The sequence below is a fragment of the Gadus macrocephalus genome, chromosome 14 (assembly GCF_031168955.1).
Source record: "Gadus macrocephalus chromosome 14, ASM3116895v1".
Lineage (NCBI taxonomy): Eukaryota > Metazoa > Chordata > Actinopteri > Gadiformes > Gadidae > Gadus > Gadus macrocephalus.
In genome coordinates this window covers 17141043-17163144 of record NC_082395.1, presented here as the reverse complement: position 1 = coordinate 17163144, position 22102 = coordinate 17141043, and the positions used below count along the sequence as shown (strand labels likewise).

The window sequence follows — 22102 nt, the reverse complement described above, 5'->3', positions numbered from 1 at the left end:
CCCACTGGCCACCATTAATCACATGACCCACAGCAACTAGATTAAATCTGTAGCCTTGGACTGTATCTTCTCTCTCTCTCTCTCTCTCTCTCTCTCTCTCTCTCTCTCTCTCTCTCTCTCTCTCTCTCTCTCTCTCTCTCTCTCTCTCTCTCTCTCTCTCTCTCTCTCTCTCTCTCTCTCTCTCTCTCTCTCTCTCTCTCTCTCTCTCTCTCTCTCTCTCTCTCTCTCTCTCTCTCTCTCTCTCTCTCTCTCTCTCTCTCTCTCTCTCTCTCTCTCTCTCTCTCTCGTCTGTGGCAAGTGGACAGCGGCATCGAGTCACCGCTGACTCTTAGCCGTGACTCGGTTGTGTCGTAACATTAGCATATGCTAACACTCTCACCAGGCAGGGACTCTCCTCCAGGGCCCCCAGGGCATATGTGTGTCAGAGGGAAACACATCAACATCAGTGGAGAAGAGCAGGGGCTGGCCCTGCCATCTATCCTCCACCTGAAAGTATATGTCGTACAGCTCTCTCTGTGTCCTCCTCTCTCTTTCTCCACCCTAGAGTAACCATGGTGATGTGTACCAGGTGCATCCGGTACAGCTTGATCTGTATCCTCTCCATTCTTCCTCCATCCCAGTCGAATCCATGGTGAGGTGCACATCATGTAACTCAACACCCACCTGCCGCCCTTTGCTTTCACGTCGCAGGAGCAAAGCACCACCAACGAACCAAACTGAAGCACGAAAAGAAAGAGTTCATTGCAAGTGGCTTGTTTATAAGTAAAATTGTTTCCTTGACTTTATAAATCATCATGTGCCAGTACAACGGTATGCTATTTGTTTTGATTTGGAAGTATATTCTTTGGCTCTTAGTGGTGGCGACATTACTCCTTAATGGAGACCTTCTCAAAATAGCATTGAATGAATAAAACAACGTCTTGGAGCAGTAGCAGCGAGTTACAATGGACACCAGGATGGTGAGAGTCACAAAGTGTGAGATTGAGCCCCTCCCAGCAAGTGGGATACTTGTAGAACAGTTACAGGATGGGATTTTATTGATAACCTCATCAAAGCATTGACTACAGATATGTATATTTAGGTCATTTTGAGCTACGATCTAGTTGAAATGTTACTCATTGTGAATTTAAACCTAATTTATAGTGACTGTATATGAGCTTTACAAGCCAGCACAAACCCAAAAGGCAATAACCATGGGCCTCATGAGTGGTTCATAAGGCGATTTGTTGCATGTCGCTCACCTCCGGATTACGGACCTCATACGTTCATATCGTGACTTACTGTGAAGTCAGGTGTAATCACTGGCTGTTTTCAGATTATTATTATTGGTGAACCAAAAATGTTGCTGAAAGTTTGTTTTCAAGGTCTAACAAAACCAAACAAATAAAAAACAAATAAAATCCACCTCACAACTAACTCACTAATGAATTTACCACGTAATAGCAGCCAACCAACCAACCATCTAACCAATTAAACAACAAATCAACCAAACAGACAGCAAAACACACAAAAACAACATAATAGGACTAGGATTGCACTATTACAAGTTAAACTATAGCATGCTTTAACAGCCTGGATTAAGATGTGTCCCAGCAAATTTAAGCCCAACATGGAACAGTAGTAGCAAATCTAGATATCCATATACGGTGTTGTACTAAGTAGAGGCAAGAAGAGAAGATCCAGAGATGTGTGGATAGTACAGCTGGCAACATCCAGGTTTAAGTGTAAGTGAATACCTATCGGTTCCAGCTTGAATTATAACATAATGAAACAATTTAAGAAAAGTCATCTTGAGCTAAGAGTTACAACCCACGGCAACTTTGTGATACTTTCTTCTTAGTTTCAACGTTGTTTATGAGCGTTATAATGAGAGATGTAATTCGGCATACACCAAGAAGCTTAACCCTCTTTTGGACACGGCCGTCTACATCAACTGCTGCCCAGACAGAACTGTCAAAGTGCCTAGGTAAGACCCTTCAACATCACGACGAAGAAGACCGAAATTATGGTCCCATTTTTGTGACAGTGGCAAAATGCCATAGATAAGGGCTACTATTTGCAATATCATATAAGACATATTACCACGATCGCTGCCCCTTTAATTAAATAATGGACGTGGGAAAAAAACATCCACAAACAATCGCGTTCAATGTTAAATGAAATTTGGCTGGGCAAAGATGGGGTAGGAACCATCAACCTGCTTGACTCCCAAAGCTGCTATAGCTCAGAGGTAAAACATAAGATAGACTACTGGTGTGTTCGACTCCCAATAGAAAGGTTTTGGGTTCCATCCCCAATGTTTGCAGTCGACCTGTTTGCATCCTAGAGCGAGATGCCCCATAACCCCTACCTGCTCCCTAATGACATGCGTATGAATGACCTGTAAGTCACTTTGACTTAAAGCCTCTAAATAGAAAGTATGTGTGTAACTGGTCCAGCAAGGGTACTATTGGGCACGCACACACACACACACACGCATGTACAAACACACACACACACACACACACACACACACACACACACACACACACAAAGGTCATTCTGGACGACTTGTCTGCAGGTGTACAGGTGGAGAGGCTCGAGCCAGTCTCGGTGTGAAACCGGTGAGCGGAGCGCAATCACCTGGAAACACCTTATCAGGTAAAAGGTTTCAGATGACAGAAACATCTGGAAACACCTTATCAGGTAACAGTTGTATTCTTACAAGAGAAACATCTGGAAACACCAGGTTTCTTCTCATAACAGAAAGGGTTGGTCTAGGGATCTCAGAATAGAATAATAATAATAATAATAATACATTTAATTTAGAGGCGCCTTTCAAGACACCCAAGGTCACCTTACAGAGCATATAGTCATCATTCAAAACTATGTAAAACAGACTAGGAATAAAAGGAAAACAGAGGTTAAACATGAATAATAATAATAATTAATAACACTCAAGGACGCCTAAAGTGAATAGGGAAGTTGTTGCTCATAAATTTTTGTCAAGTGAAATAATAAAATAAAATATCACCTCAATAATATTCTCCTCAAGGGGTAAAAAAAATAAAATACTGTTGGACTCCAAGTCAGAGGTTCTTGGTTGGATCCCCAATGACCACGTTTACCTGTTGGTATCTTCGAGGAAGACGGCCCCCCCTGCCTTCTCCTACATGACGTGTATCTGTAAGACTGTAAGTGGCTTTGGTGAAAGTGTTTTCTACAGGATTAATTCATTAAATCCTACTTTTAATTGATGGTGTAAGGTACAACAAGTTACATCATCATTTACTCATATCCTTATCCCAAATTATAGATTGACATTTGGGAACGGTTATAATACACAGCTTTAATTTCTCGTTTCTATCAGTTTCATAAAAGTATTTATAAGGGCACACAATAAAAGTTTGTCTTGACACTTTAGAAAACAATTTGACGCTGTCAACTTAGTTACACAAAATACAAAGAGACCCAACCATCTCCACCCTATTTCACGATAATAATCACCGATAATAAGTTGCTTGTGCTGATCCGCAAACAAGGCTGCATGCAGGCGTGGGGCCTACATGCAGTCTTCTTCGCAGACGTTTCCTCCTCTCTCATGATGGGTCAGCTGCCTAGCGTAGGAGTGAATCGTTGACGTTCTCGCTCAGAAACTCAGAAAGAGAAGACAGTTATTTAACTTGTTGCGGGAGTCAGTCAATCGTGTCACACATCGTTATGGTCGACACACTGCTGTCACTGCTATACTTTGTTGAATATATTCTGTTGCTATTCAGACTTTAGTGCCTTTGTTGGGTTGAACTAAATGGTTTTTCGTCATCATTATTGTCTTAAGGGAGTCCCCATAGACAGATCACAGGGAGGTTTTCAGTGACGTAAGCGCCTGTGAAATGATCATCTAAGCATTTAAAACAATGTGCTGTCCGGATAATTCCCCTTTTTTTAAGCGCTTTCAACCAAAGTGAGTGTAAGGGCTTTGGGTTTTACTGGGGGGGAGGGGGGGAGCGTGAGAGAGAGACAGGTCATTAAAGGTATGATATGAAACAATTGTACTGTACAAAATCATACGTCAGAAAAGAGAAAGGACACACGCTAAGTCAAAACACCGGCCTCTCCTACAATAATGCCACAGCCAGTATATTGTCCTTGGGAATTCCTGTTCTGAGTATCCCGTATGGCCAGATATGAAAAAAATTCAAACACAGTGTTGGACGTGTGAGGAGGAGGGGTGCGGGGTTCCCTTCCTGATACAGTCAGGCGTGACAATGAGTGATGTTGTATATGTAATTCGCCACACACGATGGCTATACACAACATGTTTCCGAGGCATGACCCTTTTGAAAAATCGAAATACCCGCTGCTGAGACGTAGCAGTTCACACCCACACATCAACTCGCATTGTGGCTTCATACTTTTAATGTCTAAGGAGGCTTGACCCTTTCTCGGTCGCAGCTGGCCAGATGGAGCTCCACACATCCAAACTCACTTACCGCTGGTGTCCAACCCACAGATCGTTGCTGGTGTCATGAGGTTGAAGAGTACACTGAAAGGCCCTTTGACGTCACGAAGAGAACAAAACATTCACTAGTGAGTTAGTCGTGTTTGAAGCAGAATAGAACGTTCACAAACTGGTTGGCAAAGAGTAGTGAAAATAACTAATATTTAACCTCTTTTTTTCTCATCTTGTTTCAGTAACAGTGATAAAATGGAGTAGTTTACTAAATTTAAGTTCATGTAAAATATATTACATACAGCCTCCTTAAGTAAATATCTGTGCAAAACAATACTTAGCCTTAGGCATAGACATTATGTCAAAACTGTTTCTTAACATTTTGTTGGTAACTGAGGTAAATCTTTTAAGGATTTATCCATGGTGCACCTTTAATTGAATCCGGTTTCAGCTAAAATTTGCTGAATGAACTGAGGGTGATGCAATATGCAAATGTCCCGGGCACCCAACCAAATACACACACATAAAGAACACACAGGCATGCATACACACACACACCCACACCCACACCCACACCCACACACACACACACACACACACACAAACAAATTATCTTGGAGTCCTCCTGAAGCCCCCGTCCCTTAGCCTCTAGTCTTGAGGTCTCAGGTCTCTACAGGATCAGCCGAAGGACCTTGATCCCTGTCTGTGTGAGGTGCGGCCATGTCGCCTCTGCAGCCCAGTCTTCACCACCGTTGCCTAGTAACGGACGACTCTAAACCCAAATTGATCTCCAGAATGTTGGGGCTGTCAAGAAGAGCATTAAATTGTATGTTAAGCTTAGAGGCTTAAAGTAGAGAGAAAAAAGGGAGAGAGAGAGGGAGAGGGGGGAGAGAGAAATAGAGAGGAAGGGGGGAGACAGAGAGAGAGAGAGAGAGAGAGAGAGAGAGAGAGAGAGAGAGAGAGAAAGTGGGATAGAAAGACAGATAGGGAGAGAGAGAAATAAAGGGTGTGGGAGAGGGGAATAGAGAGAGGGGGAGACAGAGAGAAAGAGAGAGGGAGAGGGAGGGAAAGAGGGAGAAAGTTGGAGAGAGACAGAGAGGGAGAGAGAGGGGAGAGAGGGAGAAAGGGAGAAAGGGAGAAAGAGGTAGAGAGGGGAAGAAAGAAAGAGTGCGAGATAGAGAGAGAGAGAAAGAGAGTCACAGGGACAGAGGGAGAAAGAGAGAGAGAGTCAGGGATCAGACTACAGCCTAAACAATATAATTGGGCTGAAAAGCCCAAATTATCTAAATGAACAGGAATCTCAAAAACTGGCTTTATTTATTTCACAATAACATTATGTTTGCTTGTAAAGCCATGACCTATTTAGTGAACGATTGTGGTTAAAGACATGCAGTTAGAATATAGATCGTATTCTATAGTTAAGAGACACATGGAGCACATCAATTGAGACAGCTCAACCCTGGGACATAAAGGTGAAGGCATAAAGGTGAAGGAAGAGAGAGGTAAGGAAGAGAAAATACACAGTTAGTTTTTCTGTGAATGTGTGACACATTAACCGACTGCTGTGTGCTGGGGAGGCTAACTTTAGAAAGTTCAATGTGTGCACGCTGCTTGCCTTGAGCGGCTTTATTGCTGGCGAGCCTGCACACGTGTTGCCAAGGTGTTGCTAACATGTGAGCTAACACGGCCCCTCATAAGCAATGCCACTCATGGTTATCATGACCTCCTCTCTCTGAACAACTACTCTGCTTTCTGACAGAAGGATGGGCAGATAGTCAGACAGACCGACCGATAGACAGACAGACAGACAGACACTCAGACAGGCATACATTCAGTCAGACAGACAGACAGTAAGAGACAGACAGACATATAGGGATTCGGGAAGGAAGATTGACAGTGAGACAGACTGACAGACAGAGAGTCAGACACCCAGGACAGATAGACAAACCGACACTCAAACAGCAGATAGACTGATAGAGATGAGGCAAACAGACAGACAGAAATACAAAGAGAAAGACAGGAAGACATTGAGGCAGACAGAAAGCCAGACAGACAGAGACAGACATACGTATAGAGACTGTATGTCTCTATCAGTATGACTGACTGACAAATAGACAGAAAGGCAGGTGGACAGACTGATCGGCAGAACTACAGACAGATAGACAGAACTACAGACATATAGATAGATGGAAGAACACCCAGCTGCAACCCAAGCCCTATATATTGTTCAGCCAACCCTGGAGAGAGGTGAAGAAAATAGACCCAATGGAAACAGAGAAGGACAGAGAGAGGGGGAATGAGGGAGAGTAGAGGTAGGACAGAGATGTAGAGGTAGAGAGAGGGAGTGGGAGAGGAACAAGAAAAGAACGAGGAATGAATGCCAGCATCCATGCTTACAAAATGTCTGCCGCTGCCACTGTTGAGAAGATGGTGAATAGTTGAGCTGCGGGGAGAGGAACGCTAGAAGAAAGGAGAGATAGGGGAGAGGGGTTTGAGAGGAGAGGAGCTACAGAGGAGAGACAAGGGGGGGGAGGGAGGTAAGACAGCAGAGAGGCAAGGAGAGAAAGAGGAGAGGAGCAGGAGGAGGAGTGTCGGGGCCGAGCAGGGGGAGGGGAGGGGGAAATGAGAGAAGAGGAAGGGAGGAGGAAGAGGAGCGGAACGGTAAAGGAGCTGGGCAGAGAGGGGAGCCAGAGGACACGGGAGGAGAGGAGAGGAGAGGTGAGGAAGGAGAGAGGGGCTTGGGAGGAGAGGAAAGGAGGAGGTGGAGGAGAGGAGGAGTAAAACAAGCAGCGGTAGGGAGGAGAGAGGAGAAGACAGGAGGAGGAGATCTAAGCCGAGAGGAGGGCAGAAGAAGGCAGGGAGAGGAGAAACAGAGGACATTTAGATGAGAGGTTGGAAGGAGAAAGAGGAACGGAGAAGAGAGGGAACAAGGGGAGGTCTGGCCCACGTCGAGAGGAGCAGGCTGACTAATAGACTTCTTAAAAATAACACGTCAACCCTACCCTCCCGCTGTCCCCTTTATTAACCAGCTGGCAGGTGGACTCTCTCTTTCTCGCTCTCTTTACATATCGCTCCCTCTCTCGAGCTTTCTCACTCACTCTGCGCCCTGAGAGTCAGACTGGGGTCAGAGATGTGCTGAGACTGTCATAAGCAGAGCCACCAGCGGCCTGTGGGAGGGAGGCTCTGCCCCTGCTGTCAGGCCCAGAGACTAGAGCCCTTCCCTGGGCTGGCAGACCCAGGGACCAGAGCCCTTCCCTGGGCTGTCAGACCCAGAGACCAGAGCCCTTCCCTGGGCTGTCAGACCCAGAGACCAGAGCCCTTCCCTAGGCTGTCAGACCCAGAGACCAGAGCCCATCACTGAGCTGTCAGACCCAGGGACCAGAGCCCATCACTGAGCTGTCAGAATCACTCCTTAAAGGGAACAGAAAGCAGACAAGGTGTCTGTCAGAACCAGAGAGAGAGCAGCAAAGAAACTCTGCTTTCTCTGTAGTTTCGTCTTTCCATATTGAATGATCTCAAGGAAGGCTTTTAGATATCTCCTCGTACTCAAATTCGTCAGAGTAACACATGCTAGATAATTTGTACTTTCATCTTACAGAATGTGAACCGTTATCATCCAATTACACCGTGCCTATCACGGTTTAAAAAAGGACAAGCCGGAGCGATACCAAGCAAAGATTCACTTTCAGTAATGATCCGACACGGGACTCCTTCCGATGCTTTGAGTGTATGAAACACGTATCTCCATTATCTGACTGTTCTGTCCCTGACCTAAAAAGCTGTGATGTACGCCAATAATGAGCTAGCAGTGAGGTCTGTTTCTTCATACAGCATACTGGGTTATTCCCAAGCTCATATTTAAGTTATAGTTAATAAAATCTGCTTTGTTCTTCTAATGATGCTGCAATTCTACAAATGGGTTGAAAAGGTCCAAGGTCTTCGTGCCTTCCAAAAAATACACACAAATCGAAAGATGAAATGAAAATAAACAGTTACAACAGAAAATCGACGATATCTGCCCATGCCATTACTTTGTCCATGAACTTATCCTAAGTAGATTGTGCTCATTCTAACTCTTATTTATTTCACTGGGAATTCTTTGTACAGCTTTTCCATAATTTATCAATTTGCGATGAATGAAGCTTGTATTATCAGTTTAGATGAGAAGTAATCCAATAACTTTAGTATTGTCAGGAAGGTGTACCACCAAGAGGAATACAGGATTTAAACACAAACATGTACAAATGTTAATACTGGACCTTCATTGATCAGTCCTAACATTAAATTATTTGATTCCCTTTCAAATGTTTCTCTCCTCCATAAATTTGTTAGGACACACAGACACAGATCTGTAAAGAGCAGGTCTTATGTAAGGACATGCACTCACACACACACCCCCAGTGAGCTATACACACACACACACACACACACACACGGCCCCAGTGAGCTATATACACAAACACACGCACACGCACACACACACACACACACACACACACACACACCTCAGTGAGCTAAACACACACTGCCGTGGGGTCTCTGACAGGCATTACAGCAAAAACACAACTCTGGCGGGAGAGCTTGACATGCAACACGGTAGCACACACACGTGAACGTGTTCAGATGGGTGGCTGTGGAGCCTGGCAGGAAACCGTACATGATACACAGAACAGAGGCCCCGTGTCCCACTCTCAACACGTACAACACAGACCCACCGATCATAGACATACACATCTCCTGCTCCCTACACATAACAGTCGTGTCACGTTCTTCGCATTCTCTGTAATTCTTTATATATATTACAATCCAAGCTCTTATTTGCATTCTTATATTATTTCCATTCAATTATATGATGAGTAGTTATGTGTATAGTCATGTTTTGTTTACATCCGAGATCTATTTCATGTATTTATTGATTTTCTTAACAAGACTTGACCTCTGTCAAGCCTTATTAACAAGGCCCTGACTATATTGCTTGAGTATTTCAATAATTCTTTGCATTGTGCATGTTAAAGGCAGTAATCCGACACACACACACACAACCTCTCTGTCCACATTTAACAGCCATATGCAGTTCTTAACACCCACCTTAAGAGCCTGTATAAATCTAACAGATAACAGAGAGGTCGGAGCTGACATACTGCCAACCAACCAATAATCGCCTGAGTGAACATTTTGTGAGTGAGTGATCTAGGGAACAAGGGAATGAAATAGTGAGTGTGTAAGTGAGTTGGTCAGGCCCACACCCCGTCTATAAAAAGGGGAGAAAGAGTGTAAATAGTTTATAGAGAATAAAAGAGAGGGAGTGAGAACATAATAGAATGAGAGCCATACATATATAACTCCGTAAAGAGAGAGAGAGAATATAAAGGCAGGCATGTATAAATACAGTATGTAGATTGACATGTACAAAGGCAGTGAGAGAGAGAGAGGGACATCTAACGACCATGCAGAGGAAGAGAATAAGATGCAGACAGAAAAATTAGGAGACGTTGAGACAGAGAGAAAGAGACATTTAGAGAGAGACAGAGATGCTGAGCAGGAGAGCGAGGAAGAGAGAAAGAGAGCGTGAGAAGCAGGCAATGAGAGAGTGAGACATTAAAATAGGAAGACAGCGAGACAAATAAGAAACAGGGTTATGAGAGTGCTATTCAGAGAAACAAGGAGACCGGACAGAGAGAGGGAGAGAGAACAAAGAGAGAGAGGGAGAGAGAGAGAGAGATTTCTAAACTGCTTTGGCAATGTAAATGTTTATTTTTCATGCCATAACAGCTTTTTGGAAATTAATTGAGGGAGAAAGATAGGAGGGGAGAGAGAGAGAGAGAGAGAAAAAGAGAGGAGAGGAGGAGTAGGATGTTTTTTTGCTGCACTGGGCAGATCGACAGGGGTCAATGTCAAGGTCATCCACGGCGGGGTACCGGCGCCCTGGGGCAGAGGAAACCTGAGCCAATAACACACCGCACGAGAACACTTGCAACCTCATGCTCATGCACGCGCATGCCATCCCACGCATGTGAGGAGAGCCACAGCGACAAAGACACTGCCGGAGGCACGGGAGTGTGCTTGAGAGTGTGTTTGTGTTTATCCTACTATAAAGATGTGTGCATGTAGACTCACTGATAGACCAGTGTGATGTATCAATTCCGGTCTGTCAGTAATCAGTAAATAAACTTTGGTGTATACAGAGAGGGCACGCTTTAGTGCTCTCTCTGTATACACCAAAGTGTGAATCAAATTGAAAGTATCATAGCATCCAGGTTCTTTGAAGCACCTGGACGAACCCAGTGATAGACATCAGTCCTAGACCATGAGAGAAGAGAGGCTACGGGTGCATGCTGGGAAGTGAGAAGCTTAAAGCACACCAGACAAACAACAGAGTGGCATTAGGGGAAGCAGCAGCTGACTGGGCAGTAGAGTGTTTGATATACTATATATATACTGCAGGTCATTTGGAAGCCATTAGCCAATCAGCATAATGGTGCTGCAGCACCCACTAGAGGGGACTGCTGGAACTAGCTGATGTGTTTAAGTGCATGATTCCCACATAAAGATGTGCTGTTTTGGCATCAGTCCATTAACCGGTTTGAGTTGAGGATGGATGAGCTCCCTAAAGCTGTCTGCCATTTTATAGTAGCATTGCCCCATTTCAGCAAATCATGCCATCTACGAGTTGCATACAACATCTACCTACCAATGAATACATTTCCATAATTATTCACTGGTAGTATTACAACATATTATGTAAGAACAGTAAATACATAACATTTATATATCTTTCTCCATCAATGGAATACTCTTTAAATGCAATATTGAGGCAAAGGTAATGGAATAATTAGAAGTAGCCCCTAGGAGTGTGTACAGTCAAAGCATGCATTTGCCATGGGCAATGCACCATGGGAAACTTGATATTATCGAGCATGTGGAACTACAATTCATAAAGTTATGAATGATGGAGATAATCTGATACATTCATTGATTCTGGTAGATGCATGCTATTTTGTTTCCTTCCTTCCTTACACAAGGGTATCTGTGATGGGAAGAGAGCAGGCAAGGGTCATCTATGGAGTAGACTGGGGGCTAATAATCGCTGTACACTTGATAGCATTAGTCCATGCATATTGGATGACTACAATCATAATTTCTCATGCATAACTCATGCATAATTCAGTACGCTGTGAATATTTACTCTACTTATCCTCACAGAAAAGACAAGCCACTCTATATCTCTTTGCTACAGGTTGTCAAACATAGGGAAACTTTTGCTTATTTAACCTGTAGTGAAAACAAGGTTTGTCTCATTGAGTTTAAACATATTTTTACATGAGAATCTTGGTCAAGACAGCAGCAGCAAACAACATCAAACACCAAGTACATTTACACACATTCGACCTGGTAACAGCCACATAGTCCAGCAGCAGTTTCAGACATAGATATAACCATTGACTTAAATACTGTTGAAGTGTCCCACCTAGCTGTCTCATGAAGGGATTCCAGATTGTGTGTTTGGTTTGAAGAAGGAACACAAAAGAGCATCAGGTTCATCACTTACATGGAGGTCAAATGGACAAAAGTTGGGATTTTGAGTGACAGGTTGCTGATGCAATCACAACTGACCATTCATAGTCTTTTTGGCGTTTTTGGCCGGGGCTTGTTCACTAGGGTGTGACTCACACTGTGTGTGTGATGACGAACTGCCCTGAAGAGGCAAATAGAGGCACACTGCAACGGTCAGGAACATCTAAACTGTACCGAAATCCTCTCCGTTCTCGCCGCTGCTCGGTATTCTGGGAAATAAATGCAACTTTGACGTGAGCTGACAGCTCAGTCTTAACCCCTGTAGTCCCGGGGCCCTTCACTGTGGCCCCTGTTTTCATTTGATGCCTTGTCACACAAAGCTCACAATCCAGGTAGTCCATGTTGATGATGATAGCCAGAGGCAGAAATTCAAAACAAAAAAAGGACAGTTGCTTATACACAGACATTGTTTAACTGGGTGTGTGCGTGTGTGGGTGTGGGTGTGTGTTTATGTGTGTATGACTGCGTGTGTTGGGACAACACAGGCCAGAATGTGGCCTGTGTTTGGACAAGAGCATCCTGAATGTAAAAGCAGAAGAAGAACAGGCCTTGGCGACACGGTATGGTAGGAGAGGATGCAGCGTTGCGATAGCACTGTAACCCACGATTACACATCGTCTGCAGCAAGGTTCTAAGAATCAAGCTAAAACTATGAATCACACTAGAACACAGCGTCAAATATACTTCTAACCCCAATTCTACATTGAAGGGGTTCGCAACAAAAGAATACAGTCATAGCTCTATTTACAGGCATCATAAAGACCTCATCTTGAAAATGCCCCTATGGACACGCTTCATTCCGTCCAAACAATTTGCATATATTCACATGCTAGACCTGATAGGATTAGTCTCCTTGTGATGTCACGAGTTGTGCTTCACAGTACATTCAGTATCTATTACCCACTCAGATTTGACTTGGTAATACTTGATGGCTCTTCTTTTTTTTAAGGAGTCAAGCTGGAACCTCAAGCGTTCTGCTTCCCAGGAAGTGGCCGTAGCTTGGTGCGGTCATCTTCCTGTTGAAGGCGGAAGTGGAGAGAGAGCATTACAGTCCTTTAGAGCTCAATCATTTATCTGACATGGTTCACGAATCCTTTATGCTAATCTTCTGTTTGGTAGTTTAGTTTGCTCTTCAGTCATGCACGTCCGTCCTTGTCTCTCCTTAACTCTGACTAGGATGGAATGAATTCATCCATGCATGTTTACGTTTGGGCTATGGCACTGCATGTGACGCATGCATGAGTCCAAACTTCCGTTAGTCAGTCAGCTCCCCTGCAGGTCTGTCCACAGGCCCGGCCTGCGACCTATGACCCCTCCATCAGACGCTGCCCTACTAACTTTTAATGAATTAACTTACAGTTGGTCACCTTGAAATATGTCAATGTCAGAATCAAGAAAGTTTGAATTTATAATGTCCAATAAAGAGTGACAATGAGGTATATGTGAAGCAAATCCCATGTCTGATTTATCACCAAGAACTAGAACAAGGAATACAACAGATCAAGCATTTCAGTTCTACTTTAGTGATCCAACATCGTTGTGCCCAAAGTCTCAGTTTAACAGGAAATTAGATGAAAGACGTTCACTGCTGTCAAAATCCACAACACAGTGAAGTCTTGAACGTATCAATTCATCCCATTGATCGAAAGAGTTGCAGTGAACTGTCTACCTACTACATAAATCACACCTGCTTCTCCCTTTCATTTAAAAATAACACAAAAGCAACCCAGTTCCTAAAATACCAAATACAGCTTCAGCAAGCCGATTATGTTTCATTTTTATTGGTTTGACTGCATTGTGACAGCAAAGGGCTTGTGCTCAGGGTTTGAGAACCAAACCATCGCTAAGTGGAAGAAAACAGCCAAACACACTCTCACATCCAGAGCTTAAAGTAAGAGCGATAGATAGAGGGAGAGAGTGGGAGGGGGAGAGAGAAAGGGAGAAGGCAGTGGGAGTTTGAGAAAGAGAGAAAAGAGAGGGAAAGACTAGAGTAATTGAGAGGTAGAGAGAGAGGGAGTGAGGGATAAAGATAGAGAGAGGGAGAGGTGGAACAGAGGGAGAGACTAGAGAGTTGAGGAGGGAGCAAGATAGGGAGAGGAAGTGAGAGAGGGACGTAGAGAGAAGGAGGAAGGAAAAGGGGGTTGGAGAGATTACCGAACATTGAGAGAAATAGAGAGGAACAGAAAGATAGAGAGAGGCAAGAGAGAGAGAGAGGGGAGAGAAACGGAGAGCAACCGAGAATAAAGACACTGACGGACAAAAGAAAGCAAGAAAGGCAGATTAAAAATGTTGCGGCGCTAAACGTCAAATACTCCTTCCAGACAGGGTAGCGGAGGGGCGAGGAGAGGAGAGGCGCACGAGGCGTCACATCAAAGACGGGTGGAGGATGTGCCCCTCAGAGCGGCGGCCTCAATCCTTCAACACCTGCCATTTGAAGCACACTTTGATGATGGGAGAGAGAGGTATCGTGAGAGGAGAGAGAGCGAGAGGGACCAAGAGGGATGTAGAGAGAGAGAGAGGAGAGAGAGAGAGAGGAGAGGGACCAAGAGGGATGTAGAGAGAGAGAGAGGAGAGAGAGAGAGAGAGAGAGAGAGAGGAGAGGGACCAAGAGGGATGTAGAGAGAGAGAGAGGAGAGAGAGAGAGAGAGAGGAGAGGGACCAAGAGGGATGTAGAGAGAGAGAGGGGAGAGAGAGAGAGGAGAGAGAGGAGAGGGACCAAGAGAGGTATAGAGAGAGAAGAGAGAGAGCGAGAGAGATAGGAGTGAGAGACAGAGGACTGAGAGGAAAGAGAGGTATAGGGAAAGGAGAGAGAGGAGAGAGACCAAGAGAGGATGGAGAGAGAGGATGGAGAGAGGAGTGAGAGGAAGGAGATGGAGAGAGAGAGAGAGGTATAGGGAGAGGATAAAGAGATGACAGTAAGAGATGTAGGAAAGAGAGATGAGAGAGAGGGGTAAGGAGAGAGTACAGAGGAGAGAGACACAGAGTCGAGAGTGAGAGAGCGAGAGTGAGAGAGCGAGGGAGAGAGAGATGTGAATAGGAAGAAGACTTGTTAGATTTAACAAGTTATATTATATGAAATGTACAATATTGAAAATGAAATACAAAACTGTTCAGGTGGGAATCATGTGTAGCTATTTTTGCCATATTTGTGTTTTTACATTGTATATTGTATGTATCCTGTATCTACTCTCCCTCCTTATTGATGTAACATTATTTCACACCCAAATAGATCTACACAGTGTAATCCTACTTCTCATCATACTTGTTATAAGGCTTACAACATATATAATGTACATACATGAGGGCTACTCATGTGTGCATGAGAACAGACGTTATTGTATGTCAGATGTTGTGAGAATGACCACAGTACTACTGTTGCAGTCCTACTACTTGTTTTCTTGAGGGAAATAATACCCTCTGAAACAATCTAGATTCTAGCACATTCTAGAAAAAAGGTGTTGGGTTAAAAATAACCAGACACTATTCTTGGTAACAAATTAAAAGGAGCCAATACTATCGCTAGTACTCACGCCATTCTGTACGACATTATCTCCAGAAGCCTATTTGCTCATATTAATTTTATACACCATATGGTGGAATACTAGACTCATAGGAACACGGGAGAACACGGGTGAACACATGAACATGCTCAGCGAGGCTTATAACTTGTAAATCACACAAATAATGGGAGTGACCCCACACACATACACACTGGCATCTGCCGTGGATTAACCATTTATAAAGAAGCATAATCAAGTGCAGATTATAATTTAAACCGTTGTTATCCAAGCGCTCACTGTGGGAGGGATAGAGAAGCCATTACTGCCACGACTGCTATAACCAATACTACTGCTCCTCCTCCTACTACGATACACCTCCACTCCAGAGTGGCTCCCCACCCCCAACCGCTCAGCTATTACAACTGTTGGGGGTTGTCAGGGTGTAACCGCGCTGTTGTCATGGCAACAGAATTGTAAATGATGAGGAACCACACTCTGTATCCATGAGTGACGTTTACATCTAAACGTACGCACAGATACACTAGCACACAGTAAGACACAGGCACAAACACATACACGCCATGCCGAGAGAAAAACACAGATGCGCACAGTACACACACACACAAATGCACGTGAACACCCCCACATGCACAATTGTGCACACACACACACACAGAATACTCTTTCGCTCTCTCTCTCTCTCACACACACACACACACACACACGCACATGTGCAAACACACATACATGCATGCATTTGCACAGGGCATACATACAAACACTCTCTCTCTCTCAAACACACACACACACACACACACACACACACACACACACACACACACACACACACACACACACACACACACACACACACACACACACACACACACACACACACACACACACACACACACACACACGTGCATGGATACACAGGCACACATAAACACACCGAGGGAATGTGTGGTAGATGTAAAGCTACATATATCTAAGCAGTTTTCTGAGAGCAAACAAGGCTTTATGATATCATCTTTATATCTTCTCGGTCTCTGAGCAACAATAAGGAGATGGTGAACCAATCACGCGTCTTTAGCTCCAGTGACCTGGAGGCCTACCAGTCACGTCTAGCATAATAGCTTTATCCTGTTAGCTGTAAAACACAAGGTTCCTTGACATGGTCGGCCATTGTAAAGTGATTTGTTGGTAGTCTGTGTGTGTTTCTGATGGCGTTTTATGGTATACTTCCGTATGTCACCAAGCCTTCCATCTTTAGTGAGTGGATATACAGTCCCGATCAACTGACTGAGACAGATTCACACTATGGATCCAGGGTTGTCAGCCAATCAATTAGATGAGCCTTTCACTGAAGGTTACATTATGGTAATTATACTAAATACAACGAATTGGCACTATAGTTAATTATAAATCAATACAGGCTAATCTATGTAAATGATTTCGTTGTAAGTATTGCAATAAATTGATCTGTTTACAGTGGCGCTATAGGGGGTTGTGTTTGAAGGATTTCGCCTTCAACTGAAACGGTGGGTTCAATCCCTTACATCTGACCTATCTGCAGGCATCCTTGAGCTCGAAGGCCAGCCTCTTCCAGCTCATTAATTCATAAATCTCAAATATATTCACTGTGAATAGCTTTGGATAAAAGTGACGGTTTACGATAACATACTGCCATCTTGTGGCCAATAAATGTATAATTGTCAATACAAGTTAATATATTTACAAGTCCGAGGCGGGAAACTGAACAAACACATCCTGGGTTAAGCATTATTAAAACTAAGGGAACTTGTTTTAAACTAATAAACACTTTAGAAACACGTTTTTTAGATCATGTTTCGCAAGAGAACGGCTTGGTTTTCAAACAGTGTCGAACGAAGGTGTCAGAAATACTGGGGTACGTTTTTACAATTTTACTAGCTGTTTTACATGCTATTTGTTTTGGCGCACAATCATTAAAATAATTTTGTTAAGATATATTATGTATATATATTATGTGTAAATAACCCATAATCTGACTGTACATTGGATAAATGCACTCAATAGACAATCTAACGTTACTCAAGAGATGACAATGAGGCAGATTATTGCGAAAAAGATATTTTAGCTGACATAGAATATAAACCCAGCTATTTAAGTCAAATATAGAGAATACCATGTAGGATTTTGAGATGTGAACATCAGATGTTCTAGTTCATGTGTATTTCAGCAGTATCAGATGTGTGTATCTCTACACAGTATCTGATGCGTGTATCTACACAGTATCTGATGTGTATCTACACAGTATCTGATGTGTGTATCTACACAGTATCTGAAGGTGGGCGCATTGCGAGCTGGAGGACAGCAGAATACCTCTTCAGTGAAGATGCCTCAAACCCTGACACCCAGCGGTAAGAAAAAGCATTCATTGTTCCCATTGACCTGCCTAAAGGTAAGCAGGTCAATGGGAACAAGAGGGTTGCTTGCGCAATTCCTCCGCTCCTCCTCTCGCCAAGAGGCCTAAATCATTTAAATGCAAGTTATTATTGCTTCATTGTTGATGAATCTCCCAATTAGTAGGCCTAATATTTTCTTCCAATTATACAAGTCGTTCTCCTCTGATCTTAGGATCTTTGAGAGTAAGGACTACCAGCAGAAGAAGGTGACGGTGTTCCACAGCCTGTTCCTCTGTGCGTGTGAGAAGCGTGACAGCGCTGGCTCTGTGTGTATCGGACACTATGTACTGCCCCCCGTCTGTGTCCAGGACGGTGAGGAGCAATTAGTTCTTCATTTATTTTCACTCTTTGAATTTTTCTTTTGGCTGCGGGTGGGCATTTTGCGTTTGGTTTTAAATAAGCCCAAATGGGTTCGAGGCTCGATACTTAAAGGCACCCAGTGCAACTTTCGAGGCTTAAAAATAAACATTCAATTTCTAGTCTTTTTTACACGTAGTAAGTTTCAATAACTCCATACCATTACATACCGACATTTAAGCAGCAAAGATGAGACGTCGTTGTGTGGTGAGAACTGATACAAAATCGATAACAACAATGCCGCCATTTTCTTTATTTTTTGTAACCTACAATAAATAAAGCAGGCTTCCAGTCAATGGAAAAATGGCTTCTCCCCACCGGCGATTGTTGTTGTTTACGATTTTCTATCAGTTCTCACCACACGACGACGTCTCATCTTTGCTCCTTGAATGTCGATATGTAATGGTATGGAGTTATTGAAACTTACGTGTAAAAAAGACTAGAAATTGAATGTTTATTTTTCATTGAATGTTTACATAAAGTTGCACTGGGTGCCTTTAAGGTTTGCTTCTTCGATTGCTTGCTACTATACTGGCTTGGTGTTGTGGTTTCAAGCGAGTTCCCTTACATTTAATACCAACGAGATGGGTTGCGGTCTGTGTGGCCATGAATCAATGCGAGCACGCAGTGAGCACAGTGGATAGAAAAGTACCAAAAAGACATTAAAGTAACTCAATCTTTCTTTTTTTTAGTTGTGGTTCCAATTTGGAAGGAGAGCTTTGATTATTTTTGTCTCATTTGTAAGTCTAGCTTTGGATAAAGGTGCCTGCTGGTGCTGAATGTAATTGTAGTCCATTAAACTTTTTATTTGCAGAAGTCCGGAATGTGGTTGGCAGACTGATTTGGGAAAGGGAAGATGATCAGTTCGAACCCCAGGTATGAAACATAAAGCCAACGAAAACCTTCCTTTAGTATAGTCTACTCCTACATATTTCTTAAATCTGTATTTGCAGGGTTCATCAGTGAAACAGGTGGAGGAGGACTCCTGGACGACCACAGACTTGAACAGCAGGTCACAGTTTTTGTTTAGTGCTATATCACTGTACCACGCCACATGATGCTTGACAGTATCATCTGAAAGTCATGAAAGCCTCTGCACTATTGGATTTTTATTTTGCACATTTCTCACTCAAAAGAAGGATGATGGAAAAAAAAAATTGACCTTGAAGCTGGCATTTGAGTCCTGCCTCCCATGTGATTTAAGGGCAGAATTTGGTATATAATTATGATAGTACTTTTATTTATGCAAGTGTTTTATCGTAGCTGACATTACATTATGTTGTGTTTTTTAATAGCTGTGAACATTTTGACTCAGAGACGCCCCCGACTGTAGTCAAAGTGTGCTGTGAAGTACAGGAGCTCTCCTTTAATAAACCAGCAACAGGTAAAGCATTCATTCAGTATGATGATTTCATTTCAGTAAAAATTGAGAACCTTAATTATTGAGAAACTCACAAGTCGAATTTAAACTATACCACACCAAATACAGTAAGGTGGCGGGCTGCCATCTTAATTTTGATCTCATAAATAATAGTACATCTGCCGTTTGGTGGACACTTTCACACAAAGCATCCTACCATTCAGTACATTTCATGCTAGGCTTTAGTTGAGCTTAGCTACACAGGACCTTGAACGAATTACACACGTTCTTATTTAAAATATACTTACTTTTTAATTATAAAGTGTCTCTCCTCTCTAGGTTACATCAGTATAAACAAGCTGGCGAAATACTCTGGGGACCTGTGTGAAATCACACCGGACCACTGTGGCTGTTCAGTGCATCAGTAAATCCAACTGCCACACTAGTGTCTATTTATGTATTGCATGGTCCTTATTCACCTAGCAGCCATCTTGGTTTTAAGCACTAGTTGGGTGGGGGAACTGAATACACAATTCTTCATTCAGCACCCCCACCAGCGAGTGCTTATAGAACGAAGATGGAAGCTAGCTGGATAATTCCATAGTCAACCATTTAGAACTATTGATTTGAAGAGGTTCTGTATGAGACTATTACTGAATTAACAGGGCTGTCGGGTTTCTTTACCATTTGTATTTTTCAAACTGCATAAGTTCATACAGTTGGATATTAAAGAACAAAAAGAGGATAAAAAAAATAAAAACAGATGTTACATACCTTAAAGGAAACACGTTTATTGAAAAACAAGACAATAAAGATCATTTATAAAAAAAACACCAATTACACATTCCATATGTATATCGTTGGGTAATCTGAATATTTTATAAAGCGAAATTTTCATCATTCTCTTAAATAATTTGTGATTCTAATAAAACAATTTGAATTCCTTAAGCGTTCATTTAATTTGAATCCTTCAGTTTTGATCCACTTCTGGATATGAAACACATACATAGCTATAGAGTTATATTTTTATAAGTTATTCAAGCTGCCCAAATTATAACCGTCAACCAAAAAGATAGTGTCTATAAATTATTTGAATCTAGGCAATATATTCTGCATTGTATGCTTTCACTTGGCTAACCAATGGGTCTTTAGTTTTGACATCTCACGTTTAATTACTTTAATAAAACGCCCATGATTGGCTGTGGCTGTTCTCAAAATGGCCTCTCATTTCATTACTGTTGTGCGATTGTAAATACCTTTCAGTTATTCGCCTTTCAGAGGCAACACTGGACTGAGGAAAGTCTCCTTGCAGACTTTAGCTATTGACCTTGCTTATCAATCGTTCCAGTTTCATGAACGATAAGCTTTCAAATTCTTAATAATTTGTTAATGTTTTTTCTTTAAAGAGTGATTTCAAGTAGAATATAAGACATTACTGCTGAGAACAACCTGCTGAGCACAGTGTAGTAGAGTATATGGTCATTCTCTTTAAAGGAGCGATTGTAATCTGATTTTAATCTTAATCTCATTTGAAGAGTGTCAGTTAGACATCAAATCCCTTTGTACTGCATGTATAGGGGTGGCCAGCGAGGAACAGAGGCCCCGCTATCGTCTGCAGGACATCCCAGTGGTGCTCCCCCCCGTTTCCCTTCTTCCACAAACAAAAATACATTTGTTATAAACTACGTTCTCTCTCTGTGACACTTTGACGTCAGAGGATCTGGTCGGATCCCATACATCATTGAGTGTAAACAGTGAAGTTGAGATCCTACCTGTTCTTAAAAAAACCTACAATGATAAACAGACCGCAATATACAACTCTGAGAGTAAATGTCACTGTTGAACGTACGTTTTACCTGTGGCGTGGTGCATCGGGCAGGGATCTGCTATGTCCTGTAGAGTGGTGAGGGTCTATTATTTTGAGTCAGAACACAACACTGTATGCACCAACTATGTACAATGGTATCCATGCTGAATGTAGATTGGGCTTCAGCAAAATAATTAAAAGGGAACATCAGATTCTAATAATAATACAGTCGATAAGAGAACCCGGATCCATTTTAAGACGGGGAAGTAGGGAGGGAGACAAGCATTTGCATAAATACCGATATCTAATCAATACTAAAGCCTAGTGGCGTATCCATCAGGTCAGGTCACAGGGTACTGAAGGGTCAGGGCACCATCATCTGAGAGATCTGACTAGCAAATCTTCCTATGTGGCAAATTTAGCAGCTCTTAATCGCTGCAAATTCAAACCGTGTGAAATAATTATTTAAATATTTTGTATATATTAAAAGGCTATGTATATCTCTTCATATGATCCACAGAGTTCAGGTTTCACCAAATTGTTAGAATTAGTCATTCTACCACAGCTGATCTGTTGACATATGGAGGCCTAAAAGCCACTGGAATACACTCACTTCCACAACAC

The 22102-nt window shown here is 42.7% G+C and overlaps 1 protein-coding gene across 2 annotated transcripts; it reads left to right on the top strand.

Annotated features, from left to right (window-relative positions):
* The first annotated feature begins 17246 nt into the window (after positions 1-17246).
* Positions 17247-20873, top strand: terb2 (telomere repeat binding bouquet formation protein 2). Of its 2 annotated transcripts, none has more exons than XM_060070837.1 (7): positions 17247-17416; positions 17828-17909; positions 18127-18266; positions 19126-19187; positions 19265-19323; positions 19607-19695; positions 20011-20873. In XM_060070837.1, the coding sequence occupies exons 1-7, from the start codon at positions 17353-17355 to the stop codon at positions 20097-20099; spliced, it is 585 nt and encodes a 194-aa protein (XP_059926820.1). In that variant the 5' UTR covers positions 17247-17352; the 3' UTR covers positions 20100-20873. The 2 variants fall into 2 exon arrangements, with proteins under 2 accessions (XP_059926820.1, XP_059926819.1); XM_060070836.1 differs by having other exon boundaries at positions 17804-17909.
* The last annotated feature ends 1229 nt before the right edge of the window (positions 20874-22102 follow it).